At 41.0% G+C, this 21,850-nt stretch overlaps 1 protein-coding gene across 1 annotated transcript in view; it reads right to left on the reverse strand.

Annotated features, from left to right (window-relative positions):
• Positions 1-915: 915 nt before the first annotated feature.
• The window catches only part of bcas2 (BCAS2 pre-mRNA processing factor), a 32,985-nt gene continuing 12,050 nt past the window's right edge, over positions 916-21,850 (reverse strand). The window contains exons 3-7 of the mRNA XM_078546791.1: positions 18,541-18,611; positions 16,434-16,595; positions 12,499-12,549; positions 7,708-7,788; positions 916-1,452 (exon numbers count right to left, since the gene is read on the reverse strand). Coding sequence (XP_078402917.1) covers positions 1,326-1,452; positions 7,708-7,788; positions 12,499-12,549; positions 16,434-16,595; positions 18,541-18,611 — 492 coding nt within the window. The 3' untranslated portion in view covers positions 916-1,325. The remainder of the gene's footprint in view (positions 1,453-7,707; positions 7,789-12,498; positions 12,550-16,433; positions 16,596-18,540; positions 18,612-21,850) is intronic.

The following is a 21,850-nucleotide window of genomic DNA, read 5'->3' on the forward strand; positions in this document are numbered from 1 at the left end:
ATCCGGAGATTGCTACCTTTCAAGTCCTGCTTCTCAATTTCCTACCCAACTCCCTAAAGTCTGCTTGCAGGACCTCATTTCTCTTTCTTCATATGTCATTGGTCCCAACATGGACTACGACCTCTGGCTGTTCACCCTCTTCCTTCAGAATGTCCTGCAGCCATTCCATAACATCCTTGACCCTGGCACCTGGGTGGCAACATACCATCCTGGAGTCACGCCTATGGCTGTAGAAGCACCTGTCTACTCCCCTCACTAACGAATCCCCTACCACACTTCTTCCTCTCCCGCCGCCCCCCCCACCAACCAATGAGCAGCTGGACCACCCACAGTGCCACGGCGTTGGCTCTGGTTGGCCACAACAGAGGAACTCACCATTTTCCAAGACCGAAAACGATTTGCAAGCGAGATGCAGTCGGGGGATTTCCTCACTACCTGCCTGGTCCCTTTCTTCTGTCTGGCAGTCACCCATTCCCTCTCAGCTTGCACTTCCTTAAGCTGCGGGGTGACCACGTCCTGAAACGTGCTATCCATGATCCTTTCAGCCTCGTGAATGCATCTTGGTGTCCCCAGCTGCCGCTCAAGTCCAAAACCCGGAGCTCGAAGACACCTCCTGCACATATAGTCATCCAGACCACTAGGAGCGTCTAAGATTTCCCACATAGCACAGGATGTACAAATCACGGGGCTGAGCTCCCCAGATATATCTTAACTAAATAGAATATGAACCCTTGCTTTTATTTTACCCTTATTCCTACTTGAGTATAGACTAGATGCTAGATCCTCTAGGTGCTGCTGACTGCCTGTCCCAGGGTCCTCCTCTCACATTCTCCGCATGCAGGCTCTGACTAGAACAAAGAATAACAATGAACATCCAGCCACTTAACCAGATAAGAAAACAAATAACATGCACACTTAACTCTAACCATTTTATTTGTAAATATGCAACTATAAAAAATGTAATATAAATCCTATTAAGACTTTGCAAAGGATAATTATTTAGTCCTGAGAACTAGATTGGTATGAAAATCTCAATTGACATCTTAGCTAAAAAGCAAGATCTCTTCATTGCCAAATGTACATAATATTGGACAGTTAATGAATGTGTGAGGGAAAGGCGGTAGTCCACATAAAATGAGTCTGGGCCACTTGGAATCACAGGATACTGTTCTAATCAATACAAAGAACACATTAAATACAACACCGACATTTTCTTAAACAGAAAAACCTGCATCATTATTGCAACTAGTGTACAAACAGGAGTGCAAGTCCACTTATGAAGACAGTGTGCTCTGAAAAGGGGGTAGGTTGTTTCTTTTGCGCCCTCAGAAGTCCTGCCGAATGTTTTCTTTGTTCTCATCCCCTTGTGCTTGTTTCATCTTGTTTATTTCACTCTCGAGCTGGACAATTGCTCTCTCTATCTCATAGTTCTTGCTGACCAATGCGACCCAGCTGAAACGGCACAAAGTGAAGGGAGCTGTTAATTGCTCAAGTGGTTAAAATGAGAACATATATTGTTACCGCTAGATTTAAGACTGGCTGCCCATTTGCTTACAGAAAGCTCAAACTATATTGCTCACAAAAGTGATCACCAGTGCACAGCACTAACCTGGTACATTTGTCTCCTGGTAATAGTGCCCATTGTCTGAATCCAGTCTCAGCATGTGCAAAACCAAATGACCAGTTTCAAGTAATTTTCAAAGAAATATACTTCAAGGCTTTTGATACTTAATATAGTAGGCCATACAGCCCCTCAGCCCTGCTCCATCATTCAATGTCATAGCTGATCATCTACCTCAACTCCAACTTACTGCCTGATCCCTATATCCTGAGATTCCATTACGAATGCTGGGCTTCACAAGACGGTTATGTTTTAAAAACGTCCCCATTAACTTCAGGTAAAACTGAGAATTTTGGAAGCACCCCAGCTCGGAGACATGTCTATGTGACCTGGTTGTCATGGGAGAGAAGCTCAAACAAGAAACCCATTGAAATCAAGTGACAGTTTTCACGGCATTTAAAAACTCATCTCCCTCTGGTTCTTTTGCAAATTACCTTAAATCAAATGCCCTCTAGTTATTGAGCCTCCTGTCACTGTAAACTGTTTCTCCTTATTTACTCCATCAAACCCCTCAATTTTGAACACCTCTGACCTTCACTGCTCAAAGGAGAACAATCTCAGCTTCTTTAATCTCCCCACATAGCTGAAATCTATTATCCCTGGTATTCTTATTTAGAATTTATCCAACAAGAAATCAGTACTGAAACTGGCCCTTTCCTAACCTCCAGAACCATACAATTCAACAAATGAGAAACATAAACACAATAGGCCAGAGGAGCAAAATGCCAGCACTCAGGAACATATGGCCCTAGGGTTAGAGGTGGATACACTGATCTGACTCTAGAATGGATGTAACATTTTTGGACCCATTATATGCAGAAGCTCATACCAAGTGTCAACCACTAAAGGGATCCTTCTTGACATCTACACTAAGCTTTCCCAACACCAACTGTGACCATTGCTCTAGCTTCCTGGCACTTTACCCCCACCATTTAACATCAATCTACACATTAAAAACCTTTGTGTATTTGACTCTGTAGCTAAAATAAACCGATGCCCTGATGTGAAATTTTCAACCTATTTGAGTATTGTTGGAACTGTTCTATCCCTGTAAGCTGAATGAATACTCCAAGAAAACTTTCCATATAACGAACTTCCAAATGTTCTTTTTCTAAAAGCAAGAAACCAATCCTCATCAGGTGGCCAGTCTCTCAATCTGGGCTGCTATCATCTCAGCAGTTACTAGTTTATGGCATAGAAACCAAGAACACAACAGCCCCAGATTAGCAGACCAAATCCTTGCAGTGAATTAAAAGCAAAAATTGCTCCCTCCTTTAGGCAATTTCTGCAGGTTTGATTCCACAGAAATGGGCAACCCCCATTACAAAGAAGGAAAATTCGAAGTGATTTGTCTGTATAGATCCATTTTTAGATTTTTTTTTAAAAAAGCAAAATACTGTGAATACTGGAGATCTGAAATAAAAAAAGTGCTGGAAAAACTCCACAGGTCTGGCAATGCCTGTGGCAAGAGTAAAAGAGTTAACATTGTGTCCAAAATGACACTATTTCAGATTTAAAAGACTAGTTACCATACAGAAATCCATCCTTCACCTTTATCAATGCCAAAGTATCCATTTGCTCCTTACGCAGCACCTTCCAAACCCATGACCGCTACCATCTAGAAGGACAAGGGCAGCAGATACATAGGAACACCACCACCTGGAAGCTCCCCCCAAGCCACTCACCATTCTGACTTGGAAATGTTTTGCCGTTCCTTCACTGTTGCTGGGTCGAAATCCTGGAACACCCTCCCTAACAGCACTATGGGTGTACCTACACCATATGGACTGCAGCAGTTCAAGAATGCAGTTCATTACCACCTTCTCAAGGGCAATTAGAGACGGGCAATAATGCTGGCCCAGCCAGCAACGCCCACATTCCGTAAATGAATAAACAAAAATGTAGGATGTACACATACAATTCTGTGACTTTTTGTTATGAAATTAGGTTAGTCATCAACAAATCTGAAGGGGGATCAGATTTATGTTATTACTGGCTAGTCTGGCACTTTGAACTGAAAAAACAAATAAAACTTGTGCTCAAAATATTAGAGGTGCAATAAGCTAGCAAATCCACACCTCATGAACATACAAAATAGGAGAAGTAGGCCATTCAACCCCTCGAGCCTGCTCTGCCATTCAATATCATGGCTGATCTTTTGTATTTCTAATTCCACATTCCCATCTACCCCAATAACCTTAGATCTACCTCCACCTTAAAGATATTCAATGACCCCACCTCTACCAACCTTCTGCGGCAGAGAGTTCCAAAGTCACACAACCCTCAAAAATTTCTTCTCATCTCTGTTCTAAATGGGCACCCTCTAAGTTTAAAATAGTGCCCCCTAGTTTTGGCTCACCCACAAGAGGAAACATAATTTCCATATCCACATTGTCAAGACTGTTCAGGATCTTATATACTTCGATCAAATCACCCCTCACTCTTCTCAACACCAATGGAAACAAGCCCAGCCTGTCCAACCTATCCTAAGACAACCCACTCATTCAGAGTATCAATCTAGTAAACCTCAACTGAACTGCCTCAAATGCGTTTACAACCTTTGTTAAATAAGGGAGACCAAAACAGCATAGTTTTTGAGATGTGGTCTCGCTAATGCCCTGTATAACTGAAGTATAACATCCTTACTTTTATGCTCAATTCCTCTCGTAATAAAGGATAGCATTCCATTAGCCTTCTTAATTACTTGTTGTACCTGCATACTAACTTTTTGTGACTCATGTACCCGAACACCTAAATCCCTCTGCACCTCAAAATTCTGCAGTTGTTCTCCATTTAAGTAATACTCTGCTTTTTCACTCTTCCCGCCAAAGTGAACAACTTCACATTTTCCCACATTATACTCCATCTGCCAGATTTTTGCACACTCTCAACCTATCTATATTCATCCACAACCTCATGTCCTCTTCACAACATACTTTCCTACCTATCTTTGTATCATCTGCAAATTAAGCTACTATGCCTTCACTCCCCTCATCTAAGTCATTGATATAAAAAGTTGAGGCCCCAGCACAGACCCCTGCAGGACTCCACTCATCACATCCCGCCAATCAGAAAACGATCTATTTATGCATACTCTGTTTTCTGCCAGCCAATCTTCTATCCAGGCTAATATGTTACCCACTGCACCATGAGCTTTTATTTTCTGTAATAACCTTTGATTTGGCACCTTATCAAATATCTTCTGGAAATCCAAATACAGTACGCCTACAGGCCCCCCTTTATTCATGGCCCAAGTTACTTCTGGAAAAAGAGCGCCAATAAATTGGTTAAACGTTACTTCCCTTTCACAAAACCATGCTAACTCTACCCAATTACCTGAGTTTTTCTAAGTGCCCAGCTATAACCTCCTTAATGATTGATTCTAATAACTACCCCACGACAGACATCAGGCTAACTGGCCTATATTTGTTTTCTGCCTCCCTCCCTCCTTGAATAGAAGTACTATATTTGCTACTTTCCAGTCTGATGGAACCTTTCCAGAATCGAGCTAATTTTGGAATATTAACACCAACACATCTACTTCCTCATTAGCCACTTCTTTTAAGACCCTAGGATGAAGTCCATCAGGACCCAGAGACTTGTCAGCCCATAGCTCCCACAGTTTGCTCAGTAAGGCTTCCCTAGTGATTGTAATTTCGCCAAGTTACCCTCTTCCTTCCACCTCTTGATTTATAGTTATTACTAGAATATTTTTTGTATTCTCTATAGTGAAGACAGAGGCAAAATATTTGTTCATTTCATCCACCATTACCTTATTATCTACTATTAGCTCCCCACTGTCACTCTCTAGAGGACCAACACTCGGTTTACTTAATCTTTTCCTTTTTAAATATCTGAAGCTCTTGCTATCCATTTTTACATTTCTAGCTAGCTTCTTCTCACATTCTAATTTCTTTCTCCCGATTAACCTTTCAGTCATTCTCTGCCGTTCTTTATATTCTGACCAATCACCTGACCTGCCACTCAATTTTGCAATTAGATGCTTGTCCTTAAGTTTGATGCCTTCCTTAACTTCTTTAGTTAGCAAAGGATGGTGGGTCCTCCACTTAGAATATTTCTTTATAGTAGGAATATACTTATTCTGAGTATTCTGAAATATCCCCTTAAAATGTTTCCCACTCCTCCTCTATTGATCTATTTTCTAGCCTAGTACCCCAGTTCACTTCAGCTAGCTCAGCTCTCATGCCCGCATAGTTGCCCTTATTTTAATTTTAAAATACTAGTCTTAGACCCACTCTTCTCTTTCAAACCAGATGTAAAATTAAAATCATATTGTGGTTGCTGCTATTTAGGGGTGTCTTCACTCTGGGGTGATTAAATAATCGTGTCACATTACACAATACCATGTCTAATATAACCAGCTCTCTGGCTGATTCCAGGACGTGCTGCTCTAAGAAACCCTCAAAACAATCTATGAACTCCTCATCCAGGCAATTACTGCCAATCTGATTTTTCCTGTTTATATATAGATTAAAATCACCCATGATTATTGCCATCCCTTTATCATAAGCATTCAATATTCCTTCTTGCATACTTTTGTCCTAAATTGTGGTTACTGTTAGGGGACCTGTACACCGCTCCCACTAGTGACTTCTTTCCCCTATTTCTCATCTCCACCCAAAATCGATTTTACATCCTGATCTCCTGAACCAGGGTCATCTCTAACTATTGCACCAATGCCATTTATGATTAACAGTACTACCCCTTCACCTTTACCTAGCTTCCTGTTCTTCTTGAATGTCATATACCCCTCAGTATGCAGGACCCAATCCTCGTTATCCTACAGCCATGACCTGACAGCCATTACGGAGACATATCTATTTACTTCAATGTGCACTATCAATTCATTTACTTTATTATGAATGCTACGCACAGATACAGAGCCTTTAGTTTTGCCTAGTTATCTTTGTAAGATCTAATCTGCACTGTTTGTGCATTCTTAGGTTTTTTCTCTTTTCCTTCCTGCCATTCTCTGACCTGCATTTCCCACATTACTATTTTGCTCTCCTGCTTTGACTCTACCCTATGATTTGCAACATCTACCCAAGCTTGATCCCTCACATTCCTTGTTTAGTTTAAAGCCCTCTCTATTACTCTAGTTATGCAGCTCTCTAGAACTCTGGTCCCAGCATGGTTCAGGTGTATGCCGTCCCAACGGTACAGCCACCACTTTCCCCAGTACTGATGCCAGTCCCTCACAAACCAGAACCCACTTCTCCCGCCACAATCATCTCTCTAATCTTATTTGCCTTTTGCCAATTTTCACACGGCTCAGGTAATAATCCAGAGGTTATTACCTTTAAGGTTCTGCTTCTTAATTTGGTGCCTAGCTCCTCATACAGACTATGCAGGCTTCTTTCCTAGTTCTACCTATATCATTGTTATCTACATGGACCACAATAACTGGATCCTTCCCCCTCCCACTGTAACTTCCTCTCCAGCCCTGAGCAGGTGTCCCAAACCCTGGCACCGGGCAGGCAACACAGCCGTCTGGACTCTCGCTCTTTGCTGCAGAGGACAGTGTCAATCTCCCTCACTATAGTGTCCCTTACCACCATTACATTCCTTTTTGCTCCCGCCGCTTGAATGGCCTCTTGTACCATGGCCAGACTGCTCATCCACCTTGCAGATCTCGCCTTCATCCACATATTTTGAGCAATTCAAACCTGTTTGACAATTGCAAAGTCTAAGGCTCCTCCATTCCTGCCGCTCAGTCCCTTTGCCTGCCTTACTCATGGTCACATCTTCCTGTCCAAAACAGATGACCCTATTTTAAGAGTTGTGACCATCTTCAGGAGCAATGTGTCCAGGTATTTCTTCCCCTCCCTTGTGTTGTGCCATGTCTGCAGTTTAGCTTCCAGATCAATAATCCTGATCTAGAATTCCTCTAGCTGCTTACACTTTCTGAAGATGTCTTTGTCCTGGATCCAAAAGCTCCCACATTTCACAGCTGCAACATAACACCTGTCCTGCCATTGTTATACATGTTGTTTAGTTAATTAAATTAATTAATTGCCCTTTCAGCAATTACAGCAAATTCTGCAATCTAATATTATTTCACTCACTTGGATTCCATTTCTCGTAGTTTACTGCCAGCAGCAAGCTGGTCATTTTTCCTCAGCCAGTTCAGGTCTTGAATCTGTTTTCTAAATCAAACAGAATGGCAGATATATATACAATCAGGAAGTTTGTAACACAAATAAAACAAAAATCATGTTCCTTAAGGAAGGAAGGATCAAAGAGGGTTTTCATGTCTGACCACTATTGTTACACATGCCTGCCATAGTTCATTTGTTTTAAAGGTATAGCTTTTTAGTATTAGAAATTGAATTTTAAATGTAAGTTGTGGGGAAAAATGCCCAGAAACATCTAGAGACTGGCAAACCACACAGACTTAAGATTATTACAATTCAGTAGGTAACTTGTGTTCACTGAATAAAGTCAGTTAAAGGGTGGGAGTCATAAGACAGCAGATGGACTTATTTAGCTAAAGAACTGGAGACATGACGTCTGCAGCTGTTCCAGTAAAAGATACAAGTTATTCATGTAGTTTCCCAGAATTAAAAGGTAGTCAATTTGCATTACTGCCTGGGAACAGGCTGTGTGTGTGTCACATCTTCATGGAAAAGAGTGGAGCTTAGAAAGATTCTTTGTTCTGAGTGAATTCAGTTAGGGCATAGCCAACAGGCAAGACTAGTTAATGTTTGGAAAACAGCTAAGAGAATCTGTCAGCTTTGAGTCTTATGTAGCTTGCAGCTCCTTGGAAGTTGAGATATAAAGCCAGATCTCTACCTGAAGTAAAGTAAATTCTAGATCTATCACCCATGACTCAGCCTGTGGGTGGGATTTGGGAAGCAGTATAAGGCCAAGTTAGCGAGGAGAAAAAATGACTGGAAGATTTGTTTAGTTGGAAGCCAAAGGAGGAAATCTACAGTAATCCTCTCAGTGAAAGCCAGTTAATCATACTACAGTTGGAATTCCAGAAGTAATCAGCTTGGTTGCAGTTTGAAACCATAGCAGTGGGCCACTGGAAACCACGTTGCTTTCTGATGTTAAAACCACCCAGAAGTCACAGGGAATTGTGGAATCTAGAGTCAAGAGGTTTTAAAGGAAAGTTGGAGGGTTTGGAAGGACCCTTGCACCTTGGAGAATAGCTGGAATGTGGGAGAGAAATCAGAGTGAATACTGGAGAGCTATGATATACCTTTTAGGTTGATCTCAGGGAAAGTGAATGAACCTTCAAGATCTCATAAGATAAGGGAACTCTTGGGGGCGGAAACTAAGTAAAAAGTAAAACTGAGTTATAAAAGTCTTTATAAGCTACCGCATTAATAGTTTTTAATTCTTTCTGATACACAATAAAGTTTGGTTTGTTTAACAATGAAAATTTGTGGTGTAGCTCTGATAGTTAATTGGTGGGTGTTCAGATTTCTTCTTTTAACATTAATGGTCCCTAGCAGGATGGTAACACTATTCAGTGACTCCTATTAGAAAGTGTATTGTGAACCAAGGACAAGTTGGGGCTGATCTGAGAGCTCCCAATGGTGAGGAGACTGCTGATCTCAGCAAGTGCTCAAATGCAAACAATGGCCACATGGGTAAGAGACTGGAGACCACATATGAAACTGTACCCAGGTATGGTCAATACCTTCGGTTCAGGAAGAAAATCATGTACATAGGGGAAGGAATAAAATATTCAACATAAAGATTGACTTTTTATAAAAATTGTTTTATTTTCCTTAGCCATTATTTTGTATGACCACACAGATATTCGATTCATATTATTTAATTACTAAAGAGCTTTTCCTCAACAGCTGCCCAGATACTAGGACCGCAAACCTTCAAGAAAACCATTAACATGGCTGTGAGGTTTACAGACAGGTTTATTGACATGGAGGGAAGGGAACAACTGGCCTTTAAGAGGAGGTGCTTCTGCACTGTGATGTGATACAACTCAAGAGTTCAATCAATTTCATCTCCAAATAACTACAAGGGAATACCTGGCTGCGCTTGGAATTCACACTATAACTGGTAATCATAGATTTTAGGAGGGAGGTTTCGAACATTTCAACCTGGATCACATCAACAATGCCAGGAAATGGTTTATTTACAGGTTAACACCATGGTGAACTTAAAGACATACTTTCCACTGCGTTTCTTTCACCTGTGTGTAGGGGAAAACAAACTATTAAAAGTATCACAATGCATTTCCAAGCTCAAATTCAAAACCTAAAATGAATCTCAGGAACAAATGAGTTTGCAAAAAATGCTTTAAATACACTTTTTGGTGCCAACTTCCTCCACTCAACTCTTATCTGTGACTTCTTTGCAACTTTCCTTTTGATTATTCTGTCAGTACAGAAAGATTAACACAATTCCATGCTTACGTGCACAATTAGATAAACAATATGAAGTAACTGCAATGTCAGAATGCAGATTGAACACAGCAGTATGCTGAGCACCCTAAAGGTTATGCATTTTCACAACAATTTATCAAGGGACAGGTGGTTAAAATTTCATAGAATGCATTCATTCACATTGAGAATTAGACACCATTCTGGAAAACCTCACCCATCATAATATGAAAGGGTCAGGCACGGCTCAGTCGGTGGCATTCACACTTCCAAGTCAGAAGGTTGTGGAGTCAAGTCTCACTCCAGGATTTGAGCACAACATTCAAGGTTGACACTCCAGTGTTATCACTGAGGGAGGGCTGCAATGTTGAAGATGCCATCTTTTGGCCGAGACATTAAATCCAAGTACTGCCTGGCTACTCAGATGGGCATAATAGATCCCCATTACACTATTTTGAAGAAAAGCTGGGAGTTATCTCCAGTAACATGGTCAATATTTATCCCTCAGTCAACTCACAGAAATAAGTTATTTGGTGATCATCACCTTTCCAACTGTAGGAACTGTGCAAATTGACTGCCCCATTTCCTACATTACAATAGTGACTACACTTCAAATGTTCCCTAGATGACAAAGGAGAGAGAATAAGATGAAGCAGAGAGGCTGCATATGACAGATGTCAGCTTGATAATACAAGCAAAAACTAGGCAGTATATAAAAAGTTCAGAGGCAAAGTGAAAAAGAAATCAGAAGCAAAGAGAGAGTATGAAAAGAGATAGGCAGCTGACAAATGGAAGCCCAAAAGTCTTTGATAGACATAGATAGTAAAAGGAGGAATAGGGCCAATTAGGGACTGAAAAAGGGACTTCGAAAGACTTCAAGAGAACATGGATAGGTTGGTGGAATGGATGGAGGGCATGAAATTTAATGCAGAAAAAAATGTGAAGTGATTCATTTTGGTAAGAAGAATGAGGGGATGCAATAAAATAAACAATTCTAAAGGGGTGCAGAAGAAGAGGGACCTGAGAGTATATGTGCAAAATCATTGAAGGTGGCAAGGCTGGTTGAGAAAGTAGTTAATACAGGATTTCAGCCTTTATAAATAGAGGCATAAAGTGCAAAAGCAAGGAAGTTACAGTGAACCCTTATTAAACACTGGTTTGGCCCTAATTAGATTAGTGTGTCCAATTCTGGGCATCACACTTTAGGATGGATGTGGAGGTTTTAAGAGAGGGTGCAGAAAAGATTTATGAGGGTGATTTCAGGGATGAGGAACTTCAGTTAAGAGGGTAGAATGGAGAAGCTGGGACTGTTCTCCTTAGAGAAGGATAAGAGGAGATTTGATAGAAATGTTCAAAGTCATGAGTGTTATGGATAGATTAGATAGGGAGAAACTGTTTCCATTGACAGAAGGGTCGAGAACTAAAGGACATTGACTTAAGGTATAAGGAACTTATCTTTTTATTTTCTATTGGACTGTGGGTTAGAACTACAATGACTGCAGATTGAAAGACATGTCCATTGGAACAGGATGAGAGATATATACAATGTTGCAGAACTGGAACAAGAATGTGCCATGAAAGACAGGATGGTGCCAGAAAGGAGTCCTGGACCAAGGAAACTGCCTGGCAACAACGTTTTAATTGGCTCCTGACCAGGTTGTGTGTGAGAAGCAGTGCAGCAGAATAGCTCCTAGCCTAAAAGGAACAAGGCCTAAAACCTATTTCTCCTGTGTGTGGAAGAGTCCAGTAATTCCACAATAATAGCTAGCTAGCTTTTCTCCTCTTATCTCTATAACCTGTTCTCTCTGAAAACCCCTGTCAAGAGGCAAAGGGGAAAAATCACTGTTGGAGACATTGAAAGGCAAGTGCTCAACCGGTGAACTAAATACTGAAAACGCTGGAAGACCACCTCGTATCATCAACTAGAACGGAAAGGAATTTGGAAGACATTGATCAAAATCAACCCATCGAATCCTGTATTCTGGGATTGGTACTATTGAACCGTTTTATCCCACCCTTAAAATCCATATTTTTGTATATCTTGTGTGTCTTGTATGTGTGTGTTTAGGGATTTAAAGGGGTAGAGTTTAGGTCAGAGTTAGAAATTAGCAGTTCATATTTCTTTCTTTTGCCACTGGTTAACGACAGTTTGTTCAATAAACAGTTATTTACAAACCCGGTGCTCATTATTCAGTTAACCCAAATTAAACAGTTAGGTAGAACTGGGGCAATCTGGTGGTACCTCGTACAAGTAATTTAATGCAGTATGATATCCTATGACCAATCCTGCAATTGTCTACAATTACATGCTTGGTGCCAAAGGATTACAAATTTGTATAAAAAATCTGAGGTAGTTGAATGTGTTTGCATTTGAGAGACAGCTCATTTATCCTCTGTATAACACTTGCCATTCCTTCAATGCACGTGAGAGCCAGCAGCTCTCGGGACATGCAAGAGGGGCAATTACACACACAAAAACAAATCGTAACTCAAAATTCTCACCTCAATCTCTGAAGTTCCTTCTGAGCATTTTCAATCATCTGTACCAGATTGCTAATATTGAGGGGAGGGAGGGAAAGGGAAAAAGAAATGTAAATCTTTGGGGAAAAATGGTTTGATCATCAACTAATTTGTCCTTTAATGGATGAAAAGAAATTTCCTCCAACCAAACATTAAGACTGAAGTCAGTCTTTGGCCCCACCACAAACGCAATTCCCTAGCCACGAATCCATCACTTTCCCTGTAATTCTTTCACCCAAACGTGTGGCTGATTTCTTTTAAGTGCAAGGACCTTATAATTGTTTTTGGCCGTGCACAAGGCGTAGTTTAAAAGGAGCCAATTTTTGCACGGCCTGTGCGGGTACTTTTGGGTTGTTGCGATATCACGCAGCTTGGTTGCAGCTTTCACTTTTTAATTCGACACTGAACTTAATTTCCAATCCCACATCTTCTCCATCACCAAAACTGCTTACCTCCATCTCTGCAACACCACCTGTGTCCACCTCTGCTTCAGCTCATCTGAAAACCTCATCCATACCTTTTGTTACTCTAGACTATTCCGATGCTTTACTGGCTGATCCCCATTTGTACCCTCCATAAGCTTGAGCTAACCAAAACTCTGCTGCCCATATCCTAACTTTCACCAAGTTCTGTTCATCTGCTGACCTCCACTGCCTCCCAGGCTGGCAAAGACTTTTAAAATCCTCATCCTTGTTTTCAGATCCCTCCATGGCCTTGCCCCTCCCTATCCAGCTAATCTTATTCAGTCCAACAACCTTCTATGATTTCTACATTCCTCATATTCTGATCTCTTGTGCATCCCTGATTTTAATCACTCCACATTCACCTGCCTAGTCCCAAATCTCTGGAATTCCTTCCCTAAGCCACTCCGTCCTGTCCTGCTTCCTTTAAGATGCTCTTTAAATCCTCTCTTTGATCAGACTTAAGGTCACCTGCTCTAATATTCCTTTATGTGGTTTGGTGTTAAATTTCATTTGCTAATATCTATAGTGAAGCATCCCAAGCTGCTTGATAGATTAAAGACATTATATGGATGCAAGCTGTTGTCGCACTTTTCAATGCTACATTTACACTTCTAAATGATACCGTTTTAAGGATTTTAAATCCTTATGGGGGCAAAATTCAAATTGTACACTGCTTTTAGAATGTTACAGTTCTGCATTTAGTTGATCTGGAAACTAATAGCAAGCAAAAAAATAGTTGAAGTTGATCCAGTACCGATGGAAGTGTGCCATGGTGAATAGCCGAACACTATCTAGGATCATACAGTTAATTACCATTGGTAGCCAAGGGCCACAAAACCTGAGTAAATGTCAGTGCCATAGAAATGGAGTGTGAAATGGATGTTTACGATAAACATGGATTCCCCATCATTGAAGCACTGTTTCTAAGATCTGATTCATCTACCAGCTAAAGAAAAAGTTTAGCAATAATTATTTTAAATAATGTTAAAAGAATCTCCTAAAAGGCACAAAGATTGCTCACAAGGCAAAAACAAGACTAAAGTACTCATGAAGTTCACAAAACACATACAGTATAACTATTACACTTTAAAGTCCTTCACTTTGTTACTTTTCAAATGTATCCCAAAAATGAATTTAAAACCGATTCTAAATATAACAAACTGTGGGTCTTTTTAAAATTACTGCACTCTATAGTCATAAATTGAACATATAATTTAAGCAATTGGACAGATTAAATGCAAAGGAGCTGACTTATTTAATATATAGTGCCAAGAAACTCAAATACTGTATATTTCTGCAAATATTTCCCATTTATTTTGCATCAAGGGTCATCAAGTACAGGAGTAGCTAAGATAAAACTCCTAATGTTTTTCCCAAAAAACTTGTTCCAAAGTTGGATTAGGAAAATGCTGTTATTGCAGCAGAAAGATATTCCTGTTTCCTCCATGAGCAACCTTTCAGAGCTTCTGTCCGGATATTTATAAATTACTTCAAGATGTATTTTGACCCATCTCCCATTGAAAAGAGTTACATGATGGTCAAAATAGTTTCATGAGTAGAAGGCACTTTCCATTACCCCGTTCAATAAGATATTGTCCATGTGTGAGCTAAGACAGTAAGTGTCAGCATGCTCTTCCATCATGGGGAAATTTGTAGCAGGGTTTGATCCTGTCCTTGCCTGACGTACACACACACACCTCCAAGCATGAAACCTTGACTATTCCAATCCCTAGCCCAGGGTACTGATGCCTCCAATTGTAATGAAACTGCCATCTTAGACAGTTTCAGCTAAGTCATTATGCACAGGATTATATCAGAGTCCTTAATACAGCAAAACCTTGCATGTGGCAACTACTTTAACAAGTGAGCTACCTGTGAAGCAACACACATTTTGCATTCAAATCAGGATTTTATTCAGAGGTACTAGAATTCTATGCATGAATGAAGTTGCAGGACAGTGTTCTAGGCCCAACCATCGTCAGTAGCTTCAATGACCATTCCCCCATCATAAGGTCAGAGTTTGCTGATGATTGCAGAATGCTCAGTTCCATTTGCAACTGCTCACAATGAAACCTTCTATGCCTACATACAGGAAGGCCTAGACAACATCCAGGCCTGGGTTGATTATTGCAAGAAAAAAATTCTTGCTATAAGTGCAGGTAATAACTATCTCCAATGAGTGTCTAATCATCTCCCCATGACATATAATGGTATTACAATTCTGGATTACAGCAGCAACACCCTTTTAGGGCTCACCTTTGACCAGAAACATAAATAAAAGTGACTACAAGAGTAGGTCAGGGGCTGGCTACTCTGTGGTGACTGACTCATCTCCTGACTCCCCAGAGCCCTTCCACCACCTACAAGGCACAAGTCAGGAGTGTGTTGAGATACTCTGCACTTGCCTGCAGCTCCAGAAACACCATCCAGGACAAGGCATTCTGCTCAACTGGCACCCCATCCACCAATTAAACATTCAGCCCCTCTGCCACCAGCACACAGTGGCAACAGTGTGCAATATTGACAAGATTCTTCGTCATCGCCTTCCAATCCTGCACCTTTACAACCTAGAAGGACAATGGCAGCAGTTGCCCAGGAACACCATTACCTCCAAGTTCCCCTCCAATTTACACCCCATCCTGCATTGCAATTATATTGCCCTCCCTTCAAAGTTACTGGGTTAAAATCTTGGAACTCCCTACCCAACAGCACCATGGGAGTACCTTCAGCACATGGACTGCGTTAGCTCAAGCTAGCAGCTCACCACAACCTTTGAGGCAACCAAGCATGGCTTGGCATCAATGTCCAAATCCTGAAATTTTTCTTTTTTTTAATAAATTGTTCTAACTGTAACTGTTATGAACTACATTAAAAAATGCTGAGTGACAGTGATCTTCCTGTGAATCCCTAAGCGGTACAGACCATAAAATGTCAGGTTGAAATCCCGATCTAAGCTAAGTTAGCTGACGCTAGCTAGATTTCAGGACAACAACAATTTCATCCTTGAGATTGAGTAGGGGATGGGGGAGAAAAGCAAAACAAGCTTCTGGTTTTGAACATGGTGCACTTCACATAAATAGTTATTGGGCAAGGAGAGGACAGGGTATAGTTTCCATGCCCCCCACTGCCAAATTGAGTGCTGACACCCAATGCGCAGGCTCAAGCACACAGAATGACAATTTCAAAGAGATGCAGGAGGGGACTAATGGAACTGAACATGACGAAAATCAGTGTTCTTGGAACTGGAGTGGAAAGGAAGAAACAAATAATGTTATCACAAGGGAAGTGGATAGACACTGAAAAAGAAAAAATCTGCATGGCTATGGAGAAAAACAAATGAATAGACCAAATTAGATAGTTCTTTCAAGAACTAAATGACCTCCTTTTATATGATGCATTATTGTACTACACCAACTTCCATCAAAAGCTATTTACACCAACAAACTCACGTACTCATTATAGACTTTCCATGCATTTGAACCATGCTGTGACATCAGCTCCAGGTTTTCAATTCTCACTGCCTGATGTTCTAGCTGTGCCATGGAGTTGTTCACAGACTCTTGCCATGCAGTGATATCATTCTTCTGTCCTGAGGATGGGGCAGGCAGTTCATACCTGAAAAACAGCAAACCACAGATGAATTGAACAGAAGAGGATTCCTTCACTTTCCCCCTCATCTCCTGAAGATGCACTTCCCTGATACACTTTTTATGTGCTGCTGCCAGCAATCTGTTCTCACCCAAAGAGCTCTTCTTCCTAGGATTTCACACCACAGGTTTGATGGTAGTCTAAAAGAATTTTAATGAGATGCAGAAACTAAAGTTGTGCAACATACAGCAGCTATTGAAGTCCAAACTGACTCCAGAGGGAGACTCCCTCCTTCAGGAAAACTCGCTCTGCTTCAGTCCATTGGCTCCTGATTTCAGGCTGCATTTATACTAGAACCACAGCAAAGCAGGAAAGCAACAGCTCTAACGTAAATGTACTCTTAGAAAGCAAGTCCAGGCTTGGCTATTTAACAGCCGAGGGTATCAAAGTCGACCATGATGCTATTCTCCAATTGCCAAACAAAAATTTCAGGAAAGACCAAGGGATAACTATTAGGAATGGGAATCATGGCTGATTCTTGAGATTTTCAGCACAATGCAATATGCAGAGCAGAATCCAGCTTAAGCAGACTGCATTGGAAGATATTACAGCCCACAAGGCCCTGGACAGAGCGCAGTAGAGATTTACTAAATCGGTACCAGTGATGAAGGACTTCATTTACGTGAAGAGATCAAGAGAAGGTAGGATTGCTCTCCTTAGAACAAAGGTGGCTAAGGGGAGACGAGATATTTAAAATCATGAAAAGCTTCGATAGAATAAGTAAATAGAAACTGTTTTCATTGATAGAAGCGTTAGTAACCGGAGGACACTTAAAATAATAATTGGCAAAAGAGTCAGAGGCGAAATGAGATTTTTTTTAAAAAAAATGCTCTGGATTACGATGACCTGGAAGGCCTTGCCTGAAAGTGTGCTTGACGCTTAATTGGACCAGCCATAAAAATACTGTGGCTCCAAAAACAGGACAGAGGCTGGAAATTTTACAGCAAGTAACTCATCTAACTACCAAAGCCTGTCCACCATGTACAAGGCACAAGTCAGTAGTGTGATGGAATACTCTCCACTTGCCTGGATGAGTGCAGCTCCAACAACACTCAAGAAGCTTGACACCATCCTAGACAAAGCAGCCTGCTTGATTGGTACCCCATCCACCACCTTAAAACATTCACTCCTTCTACCACTGGTGCAGTAACAGCAATGTGTACTATGTACAAGATGCACTGCAGCAACTCATGAAGCCTCTTTCAACAGCACCTTCCAAACCAGCAGCTTCTACCGCCTAGCAGGTTAAGGGCAGCAGATGCATGGGATCACCATCACCTGCAATTATCCATCCACACCACACACCATCTTGATTTGGAATTATATCATCGTTCCTTCATGTTGCTAGGTCAAAAACTTGGAACTCCTTTCCTAACAGCACTGTGGATGTACCGACACCAAATGGACTACAGCGGTTCAAGGTGGCTCACCACCACCTCAAGGTCAATTAGAGCTGGGCAATAAATGCGGGCCTATCCAGCAATGCACACATTCCATGAAGGAATCTTTAAAAAATTGATTCAATAGTAACTTTAAAAGGAAACTGGATACATACCTGAAGTAGAAAATGGGCTATGTGGAAAGAACAGGGGAGTGGAACTAATTGGATAGTTCTTTCAAAGAGCTGGTGCTGGCACAGTGGCCCAATTGCCTCCTTCCATTCTAGTTTTCTACCTGCCTTTCCATCCATCTAGTCACATCAGAGTGACTGCTTAGAACAAAGTACAGATCCCACAGATTCTTCCAATTAGCTTCTATTCCCAAGAGAATGAGTTCCAGCAAACTATTCTTAAATGATAGTCATCAACATTACATGCCATTCGTTACAAAAAACTGCTAGTTTCTTAAAACCTGTTGCTCACCTGCCCATTGTTTTCTAGTTTACATTTTCCAAGCAAGCTTGCAGCCTCACCTTTTCATACTGAGCAGTTCCATTGGTTGGCGAGCTGCCAGTCGCTCAAACTCATTCCTCATGATCTCAGTCTATAAAATAAGTTAAATAAAAACCCATTAGCCTTTAAAACCTTTTTAACTATTGCATTTAATGCACTGCATTTCCTGTGGTGCAGCATCAAATGAATCATACATGATTTTAAAAGGTTAAATGAACCCATTACACACTTCCAGTAGAGCAGTTATTGTGCTGCACTACACTGCCATATCACATCCTTTGTAAAAACTGACCTCAGTAAAATAACAGTTAAATCCAACAGGGTTCTAGCTAGCTTCATTGCTGTAAATACTCTTGCTGCAGATTTAAAACAATTGACAAAAAACTAGGGGGAAAGATTAGGAGAATTTTTTTTTACCCCCACACAGTGAGTTACGAGTCTGGAATGCATAGCCCGAAAGGGTGGTCGAAGCAGATTCATTAGCGCTTTCAAAGGGGAATGAGATATATACCTGAAAATGGAAAATTTTGCAGGGCTATGGAGAAAAGAGGGAGAGTGGGATTAATTGGGTAGCTCTTTCAAAATGACGGCACAGGCACAAATGGACAGAATGACCTCCAACTGTGCTGCAAGATACTATGATCATGGTTTATGGTTTAATACCCTTGGAAACTGAAAAATTGCGGAGATCCCACAACTACTGCCATCGCTACTTTTTCCAAGGTAACAAGGAATGGGCATAAACAGCAGCTTGCTATTATCACCCATGCTGAGAGGATAAAAAGACATTCTGACCGAGGTTTTTTAAATTGAAGGGGTCTGCTGCAATTTTTACCCTGACATTAGGCAGCAGCAAGATTCATTGGCTCCAGCTCTATAAATCAAAATGCAATAAGCAAAATAAAGTACTGCAAAAAAAAAGCAAAATGCATGAGCTTACGCAAGATCTGCTTCCAAAGACGGCAGATCTGGAAAGTCAAGGACATTAGAAAGTGGGTTCCTTTTAAAAATAAATATTCAAGAACAATCTAGAGAATTACACATTTCCACGTCTGCAGGGCATGAGAAAATGACATCTTCAAGTATGTTCAGATCGAAAAGCAAACAGATTGGTCAAATGTCACAAAAAGCAACAGCCAAATATGAGTATAATATGCTGACTGGCTCAAATTTACCAATTACTAAAAACTTAATAATCAGAAACCAACTTTTTTAAAAAATAAAATGACGGAATTCCCTTCAGCTACCAGTGATTATGCCACCCACTTTGTTATATGTACGCTCTTGTATCTGGCAGACTGTGGGTATTGAGGCTTCCATTATCAGCTGCACTTTTAAATGGACCACTCCAATCCTGGTTATCCCATACACCTCAGTCATCAAGACCAAATTGAGAGAGTCTGTAATTATGGCCTCACATTCTCAACAAATGAAGCAAACGCTCAAATAAATGGATGCTTTCCTCAGTTGGAACCACGCCTTTGTTTCAGCATCAACGGAACAGGTGGCAAATACTATTACAATAGTGTGCATTTCAGCATTAGCATTGGTGGACAGCATCATTGCAATCGGGTCACACCACATTGCACTATGATAATTAACCACAGCATTACTGCATGATCATCTGCACTAACCTTGTGATATACATATCAAGTTAAATAAATGTACAACTACTTAAAGCCTTTGGGGCTGGGTTGGGGGGGGTGGGGTGGGGAAAGAAAGAGTGGTGGCAACCTATACATTAAAAATGGCAACGTCCTGTTATTAGTTAGCATTCTCTGAAGATATCAACATGCCCATGTTTGGTGATGCTTGCCCCATCAAGTTTCCATTAATTCCTCCCATTAATTTGACACCAAGACTAGGCTAGTCCTGTAATTATAGATGATGTAAAGATCTATGGTGTCAGAACCCTCAATAATTACAAGGCCCTGCACTTGGCATTAAATGTGGGGCTGATGCCAGGAAAGTGCTGGGCTCTGAATTACTGTCTGCTGAGATGGAAAGAGATCCACGTGCTACAGCCTTACTCCAGAGACTGGAGCACAAAAATGTAGACACTCACTCCAGTGCAGGAACAAAGGAGTGCTGCACTATCAGAAGAGCAATTAAAATCGAGGTCTGCCTCCTCTAGGGTGAACACAAAAGATTCCATTGCACTATTTTAAAGAAGAGCAGGGAATTTTACCTGTGGTGCCCTGGCCAATATTTATTCCACTATCAATATCACAGAAACAGATTATTTGATCATTAAGTTTGGAGTTATCATTTGCAAGGCATTATCAGTTCTTCTATATATGTCCACCTGAGCGGAAGAGCCTGAAGACAGTTCTGCGCATGTACCTATACTGCTGAGAGTCGACTAGAGTGTAAACCGAAAGTGGGGCCTGCCAAAGCACATTACATTGCCAAGTTTGAAACATATGGAACTGGGCTGCTGTGGTGTGCTGGTCTTTGAAGTTGTTTGCTGCTTGGTTCTTGGTACCTATGGCTTTGCTTTACTGTTAACTCAATAGCAATATGCAGTATTGTAGGTTGCTGGCTTAAATCATTCTCAACAGCAGCAGAGTCCAGCAATGTCAGGCCCCAAACCCCATAAACTTGTGGCAGCAGGCAGCATGAGGCTCCAGGCAAGGACTGGCAGCAGGCAGCATGAGGCTCCATCCACATGTTTCAGGCTTCATGCAAAGTAAGGCAATTTTTAAAAATCTCTTCTACAGGGAAAAACAACAAAACTCCAAAGCAGTAACTAATCCACTGATTAGAGTTTAGTCTTTTACTTTACCGGCCAAAGACAACTATAAATACAATTGCTGGCCACTAGTTTGAGGATCTTCAAGCCAACTACAGCACCATTTTATGCATTGTATCATATCACCAGTCATATGATTTGTACTCTCCTCAGCCATACTGTACAATCACAGCATCACTCAACTCTGTCACCTACCTGCCTGACAATGACTGGACTAAGTTACACATTGTAGAGAACCAAATTACTCTACAGCAGGGGCAGGATCAAATTACGTTTCCAAACAGTGTTGGATGTGCCTTGTCTTCCAATCGGACAACTCAGAAATCTGGTCCAACCCACTTGTGTTGTAAATAAACAGGTCTTTTACTGTTTGTTGGAGCTTGCTGTGTGCAAATAAATTGGTTGCCACATTCCCTAAAGTAACAGCGACCACACTTCAAGAATGCTTCAGTAGCTTTAAAGCTCTTTGGAACGTCCTGAGGTCAGTGTTGACAATGTACAAATGCAAGTCTTTATTTATAATGCACAAGTTTCTAACCAGTACTACAGTGAAAGCAAACAGTTTTAGCCAACAAAAA

Source organism: Cetorhinus maximus, chromosome 8 (genome assembly GCF_964194155.1).
Source record: "Cetorhinus maximus chromosome 8, sCetMax3.hap1.1, whole genome shotgun sequence".
Lineage (NCBI taxonomy): Eukaryota > Metazoa > Chordata > Chondrichthyes > Lamniformes > Cetorhinidae > Cetorhinus > Cetorhinus maximus.